This window comes from Mus pahari, chromosome 21, assembly GCF_900095145.1.
Source record: "Mus pahari chromosome 21, PAHARI_EIJ_v1.1, whole genome shotgun sequence".
NCBI lineage: Eukaryota > Metazoa > Chordata > Mammalia > Rodentia > Muridae > Mus > Mus pahari.
Window position 1 is genome coordinate 20,239,734 of NC_034610.1, and position 7,004 is coordinate 20,246,737.

At 50.0% G+C, this 7,004-nt stretch overlaps 1 protein-coding gene across 1 annotated transcript; it reads left to right on the forward strand.

The window, feature by feature from the left end:
- Window positions 1-1,775: 1,775 nt before the first annotated feature.
- On the forward strand, window positions 1,776-3,520 carry LOC110338344 (mastin-like). Its single transcript, XM_021221672.1, has 5 exons — window positions 1,776-1,946; window positions 2,102-2,282; window positions 2,483-2,757; window positions 2,852-3,015; window positions 3,113-3,520. The coding sequence occupies exons 1-5, from the start codon at window positions 1,874-1,876 to the stop codon at window positions 3,374-3,376; spliced, it is 957 nt and encodes a 318-aa protein (XP_021077331.1). The 5' UTR covers window positions 1,776-1,873; the 3' UTR covers window positions 3,377-3,520.
- The last annotated feature ends 3,484 nt before the right edge of the window (window positions 3,521-7,004 follow it).

Sequence of the window (7,004 nt, forward strand, 5' to 3'; positions counted from 1 at the left end):
AGAGAGAGAGAGAGAGAGAGAGAGAGAGAGAGAGAGAGAGAGAGAGAGAGAGACAAGAAGTCTCAAGTCCCAGAACATGGTGCACATCTTTGTAACCTCATCATCACTTGGAGGCTAAGGTAGGAGGGCGACCTAGATTTCAAGACCATCCTGAGTTATACAGCAAGACCCTGTCTCAGAACCAAACAAAGTTGCCTCCCAAATCCATCTGAGCTCTTTCTGGGAGACCCTAGCTCACTGTGGAATCTCTTTTTCAAGTGCTTTCAAGCTTTTATGAAGCCAAGACCAGCAGAGGTCTTCCTGCTTAGCTCAGGGGACTAAGAAAGGACCTAGAGATGGCTCACATGTGGAGATGTATTTCTTCAGTCACCAATGCTAGGTGCCAAGATGGAGCTGTGAGCAGAGCTGGAGCACCTCTGTGAGCAAAGCTGGAGCACCCCTGTGAGCAGAGCTGGAGCACTCCTGGAGTCCTAGGCCTGCAGACATCACCTTCTCCCTGTGTCCTCACACTGATGTACCTCTTCCTATCTGTGACCTCATCAGACTGGATCTACCCTAATGACCTCACTTTCCTGTGATCTTTACATAGGAGATACCTTTGTCCAAACGTGGTCACAGTATGAAGTCCTGGGTGGATTCAGGGGCACAGTTTACATCACAGCTAGGTCCCACTCCTCACTGGGCATACAGAGCCCCTCCGTTCCTATAGCATTAGAACGCATGCTGTTCTTTGCTCCTGCAACAGGCTGCTGTTGCTCATAGTGCCTGGCCTGCCGCAGTGCACACACTCAGCAAAAAGCTCTGTCTGCAAAGGCTCAGGTGTTTCTAGTCGCATTTCCAGGCCTGCTCCAGCCAGCACAGGAAAGGCTGCAGGATCAAGGGGAAACAAAGACAGTTCGTCCTCCAGGGACCCACCTGCTGCCTGTGGCTCCAGAGGTATAACTTGACCTCAAAGAAGAGTTGGAGTCCAAGGGCCCTACCAGAGGGGCGGAGAGGCTCAGGGGAGGCTTACTGTGATACAGGGGCATAGGCATGAGCCCCTTCAGGCTTCGGGGAGTTCCCCTAAGGTCTTGGTAAGGCAGGGCCTCTTTACTTCTCTGAGCTTGGATGCTCTCAGAAACTGGTTCAGCCACTGGCAAGGACCCAGCTGTTCTGGGAGCCAGGACACTGGAAGTCTGTTAGCATGTAGATCTTGTAGCAGTGGGCAGCTGGAATATGGAGTTCCAAGCCTGGCTAGGTGGCCCCCAGAAAGTAACAGTGACAGCCTGTGTCTTCCACACTTCCATATGCATGTCATTATAGGGGGTGGCCATGTTCCCTAGAATCCAGCTTTGTGCTCTGACCCAACAAGTCTGCAGTGCTTGGAAGACTCCCTCACATCCGTCAAAATGGCAAACACCTCTGAGACACAGCCCGGATCCAGGATTATCATCAGCTCCAGGCTTCTGCGGGTGGAGGAGCGGTGACTGTAGCCAAGGCGAGGAGGACATGTCAGGGTCTCTCCTGTTGTTCCTTGGGTGTGGGGCTACGGACTAGTCTCTCCATCTTGGTTTTTCTCTCTTTTTGAATATTCAGTTTGCAGCCTGACCCATCTACTGCAGGGCATACTTTCAATACCTGCACAGCCTGCTCTGCCTGCCTGGGAGGCAGTGAACTTGCCCTGACTGGTCAATTCATATCAGCCCCAACATGGCCCTCTGGAGTACAGATGTTGCATTCTGAGCCCACATCCTGTGACAGAAAGATAAATGGGACCCTGGGGGCCTCAAGGGCGAACAGAAAGTGGAGTACAGCTGTTCCAATCCATTAGCACCTCTGCCCTCAGGTCTCCTGGCTGCAGAAGTCAGTGTTTGGGACCAGAAACCTCTGTGATATGTGTTTGGGGATGCTGCGGCTTCTGTTCCTCAGTCTCTCCTGTCTGGGGAACACAATGCCTCTGACTCGTGGTGAGTTCTAACCGGGATCCCTTATGTTGTCCCAGGCTCAGAGTCCTGCTCCAGACACCGTGGGGGTTATGTCAGACTGTCGATTTGCCAGAAATTTCACTGATGCCTGAGCCTTGGGAGCCTCTGGTGTCTGATAACCCTACTTGCCTCCACAGACCTTGGCTCACGACAGGAGTTGGTAGGCATCATCGGGGGCTGCCCTGTCTCAGTCAGCCGGTTCCCATGGCAGGTCAGCCTGAGGTTCTACAACATGAAGCACAGCAGATGGGAGCACGTCTGTGGTGGTTCCCTCATCCACCCTCAGTGGGTGCTAACCGCTGCCCACTGTGTGCAGCCGTGAGTGGGGTCACCCGTTCCCTTGGTTGAGAGCAGATGGATGTGTGGTATTTGGTGAGGTACTTGTCTTCCTGTGGGAGGCAGGATTCCTGACACCCTCCTGATCCCCACATCCGTTCTGACTGGTCCCTATGTCTCTGCTGGGACCCATTTTCCCTGCTCTTCAAGCCCTCTGAGGAGTTCCTTGTCCTGTCTCTCAGGAAAGAGTTGGAGGCCAGTGGCGTTAGAGTCCAAGTTGGACAGCTAAGGCTTTATGAAAACGACCAGCTGATGAGAGTGATCAAGATCATCCGCCACCCCAAGTTTAGTGAGAAGCTGTCTGCCCCTGGGGGTGCAGACATCGCTCTGCTGAAACTGGACACCCCAGTTGTGCTGTCTGAGCATGTCCGCCCTGTTTCCCTCCCTGCGGCCTCCCAGAGGATCTCCTCTAAGAAGACCTGCTGGGTGACTGGCTGGGGTGTCATCGAGAACTACAGTGGGTACTGGGAAGACCTCACGTCCTTTGTCAGCACTGGTGGGAAGAGGCAGAAGCCCCCCCAGCTTTGGTTCTCACCGGCTTTTCTCCACAGGGCCACTGCCCCCACCCTACCACCTGAGGGAAGTGGCGGTCCCCATTGTGGAAAACAATGACTGTGAGCAGAAGTACCAGACCGATTCTTCCTCGGACAGCACTACCAGGATCATCAAAGATGACATGCTTTGTGCTGGAATGGAGGGCCGGGACTCCTGCAAGGTAACACCCCCCCACCTTCTGTCCCGTCCTTGCCCAGGACTCTGGCACCCACGTGACTTGGCACTGTGGGAGTGCTGATTCCTGCCTTTTTCCACAGTTTGACTCTGGGGGCCCCTTGGTATGCAGGTGGAACTGTTCCTGGGTCCAGGTGGGTGTGGTCAGCTGGGGCAGAGGCTGTGGGCTTCCTGACCTCCCTGGTGTATACACCCGGGTGATGAGCTACATGCCCTGGATCAATTGTTATGTCCCCAAGTTCCCAGAACCTTTAATGGGGCCAGATGAGATTCATACAACAGAGGAGACCCCAGCCATTCATGTTGATCCATTCAATCCTCCGTCTGGTCCAGCCTCACTTTCTTAAACCTCCCTATCCCATGGTAGTGAAACTACCTTGTGCTCCTGGTCTGGAGTCTATGGTGTCCCTTAACTCTGAGAGGGAGGGGATCTCAAAAGTAGAAGCCCATATTCCCCCCTTACCATGTTTCCCATTAAATGATGGAGTGTCTAATTGATGTCTGTTTCCCATTAAATGATGGAGTGTCTAATTGATGTCTGTTTGGACTTTGAATCCAGAGATTGGCACTAAGGGTGGGGCTGAACTGGTAGAGCGGGGGTATCAGAGAGACTAGTGTCTCTGAGCCCTTGGTGGTGTGAAAGGGAGGTACTCTTAGTTACTAAGTAAGCCCACACTGTTTTGTGGAGTCCAGACCCCTCAAAATGAATAGACCTGGGCTGTTCCCACTTGCCCGCCTATTCAGGCTCCAGGAATAATAGGCAGTGATCAGTACTGGGGCTCCCCAGTACTTCAGCCTTTAAATAGTGATGTCAAAATGCCCCTTTCTGAGCCCACATGGCCATGTAAATTCTAAACAATAAGAGTTTTCCTTTTACTGGATAGTGGTGACACATGCCTTTAATCCCAACACTTGGGAGGCAGAGGCAGGCAGATTTCTGAGCTCAAGGCCAGCCTGGTCTACAGAGTGAGTTCCAGGACATACAGGGCTATACAGAGAAACACTGCCTCAAAAAACCAAATAAATAAATAAATAGAGTTGTCCTTTCTTTCCTTCTTTCTTCCCCTCTTGCATGCTTGCTGTACTTGCATGAACATGTATGCATGTTCACATATGTGTGCAAGTGGAAGCCAGAGGTAGATATTAGGTCTCTTCCTATATTACTTTCTACTTTATTTACTAAGGCAGGGTCCCTGGCTGAACCCAGAGTTTGCCCATTCAGCTAGTTTAGCTGGCCCGCTTGCCCCAGGAACCCCCCATCTCTGTCTCTTGTGGGGATTTTGGTTGGACTGCCACACCTACCTGGCTTTTCATGTGGCTTCTGGGGATATGAGCACCAGCCCTCCTGCCTGCACCCTACTTTATCCACTGAGCCAACTCCCTAACCCATTTTTTCTTTAGTTTATTATAAATATATATATATATTACTAAAAGAGGGCATCAGATCCCATTACAGATGTTGTGAACCACCATGTGGTTGCTGGGAATTGTACTTGGGACCTCTAGAAGAGCAGTCAGTGCTCTTAACTGCAGAGCCATCTCTCCAGCCTACCCATTTTTGGTTTTTGACAGAGGGTCATATAGAGCCCAGACTGGCCTGGAATTTATAAAATGCTGAGGACCACCTTGAAATTCTGACCCTCCTGTTTGCACCTCCATAATTATGTAATTAAACCCTGGGCTTAGTGAATTCTAGGCAAGAGCTCTACCAACTGAGCTACAGCTCTCAAGTGCTTTTATCTATCCATGATGCTTTGAAATCTTCTGCATGCACCTTGAGGCCCTTATGCCTCCCCACATCTCATCCCAGATGGATGTCATTGGAGGAGGCAAGTTCTTTTTTTTAAAGATTTTTATTTATTTATTTATTATATGTAAGTACTCTGTAGCTGTCTTCAGACACTCCAGAAGAGGGCATCAGATCTTGTTACGGATGGTTATGAGCCACCATGTGGTTGCTGGGATTTGAACTCCAGACTTTCAGAAGAGCAGTCGGGTGCTCTTACCTACTGAGCCATCTCACCAGCCCAAGGAGGCAAGTTCTTTAGGGGCCCAAAAATGTGTCTGCCATCCAGTGCCTAGGAAAGAGCCCCCTCTTACCACTGATGGTGGCTCTAGCTCAGAAACATTAGGAAGTGATTATAACAAGGACCCTAGAGAGCAGATTTGTCCATCTGTAGAGATAAATGGGGAGGTACACCTGTGATCCAGTAGGTGGGCCATCTCCAAAGCCTACTTGAGGACACCTGGCTCCAGACCAACATTGAAAGGCCTGGTGGGGATAAGCCATTGGATCCACAGTGCTGGATCCACGGTGCTGGGTGGAGTGGCCTCAGGAGACTGGAGAAGGAAGTCTCTAAGCTACGAGTTGAATCAGAGAGTCATCTGGGTTCCTGAGATGGCTAGGGACCAAATAGGAAGCAGTTCTCTGTTAGGTGAGTTAGTGAAACTGGTCACGAGGGACCACACTCTCTGATCTCCCTGGAGACGGACATCCACAGAGTTGGCTAGTGGCTGCTATGGGGTTAGGTAGGGGAGCCAGGACAGGAGGTGAGCATTAAAAGGCAGGTGTCCTTTCAGATTGTGGAAATGGTGTAATGTGGGGTGCAGGGATGGCTTGCACACCAGGCATGGGCCAAACCCCACACAACTACACTCTCTGAGTTTTGTTTCTGAGACAGGGAGACACCAGAGCCCAGGCTAACCTTGAACTCTAAGCTATCCTCATGTCTTAGCTTCCCAAGTGTAAGTGTTAGAATTGCAAGCATGCGCTGTCGTGATGGACCAGACTATACTCTTTAAGTGTGTGAATTGTATGGTGTGGAAATCACATTTCAGCAAAGCTGTCGCAAATAATAAACTGAAAAAAATTATTGTTTTTTGGAGACAGAATCTAACTATGTAGTTCTGGCTGGCTTGGAACTCACTATGTAGACCAGGCTTTCTCAGACTCACAGAGATCTGCATGAGTGCTCGGGTTAAAGGAGTCCTCCACCACTCCCAATCATTAGCACTTTATTAGTTTAGATGTGCACATGTGTGTTTGTGTGTGTGTCTGTGTGTATGTGTCTGTATGTCTGTCTGTGTCTGCATGAGTGTGTGTGTGTGTGTTTGTGTGTGCGTCTCCCTGTGTGTGTCTGTCTGTAAGTCAGTCTGTGTCTGCCTGCGTGTGCGTGTGTTTGTGTGTGTCTCTGTGTGTACTAGCATATGGAGGTCAGAGGACAAGCACACCTGTTGTTCCTAAGGGGCTGTCCACCTTGTGTCTTGAGATAGAGTTTTTCACTGGCCTGGAATTCACTGATTAAATTAGACTGGCTGTCCAGTGGGCCTTCGGGATCTTTCTGTCTCCATCCCCAACTAGGAACACAAACATCAGGCTTGGCTCCTCATGCTTTCAAGACTGACACTTTATCAACGTAGCTATCACCCCAACCCAAGCCTTCCTCTCTTCTGGTTGATAAAGTCTGCCACGATCATGATGAAACTCTTGGTAAAGATGTGGGATCTCACCAAAGTGCACAGCAAATATGCTGTCTGAGGGTAGACTGTTGAAACCTGGAAGGTGAAGGGCAGACGAGAGCAGCTACCTTCCTGCTTCCACCAGCATGAGTATCTGGGCAACTGGGAAATGAGCAAAAGGTATAAAGGAGGAGATGAGATTCACCCTCCACGTTGGCAGACCAAGCAGTCCACACAGTTTGCCTGGGACCGACTACGACCACTGTTAGAGATCCAGGGCCACAGGGGGAGCTTTCTGCAGAAGTCACACTGAATAAACACAACTTCTCTACACTGGCAATGACCAGTCAGAGTAGAGAGCATTCCCGCTAAAGAGACTAAAAATCACTCAGAAAAATATCCAGGAAAGCAAGTGTAAGATCTATCTTTCTTTCTTTCTTTCTTTCTTTCTTTCTTTCTTTCTTTCTTTCTTTCTTTCTTTCTTTCTTTCTTTCTTTCTTTCTTTCTTCCTTCCTT

Excerpts from the sequence above, each read along its gene's own strand:
- LOC110338344 (XM_021221672.1), top strand. The coding sequence starts at position 1,874 with ATGTGTTTGGGGATGCTGCGGCTTCTGTTCCTCAGTCTCTCCTGTCTG. Across the intron at positions 2,283-2,482 it reads GCTGCCCACTGTGTGCAGCC|GAAAGAGTTGGAGGCCAGTG; the intron begins GTGAGTGGGGTC and ends CCTGTCTCTCAG. Across the intron at positions 3,016-3,112 it reads AGGGCCGGGACTCCTGCAAG|TTTGACTCTGGGGGCCCCTT; the intron begins GTAACACCCCCC and ends CTTTTTCCACAG.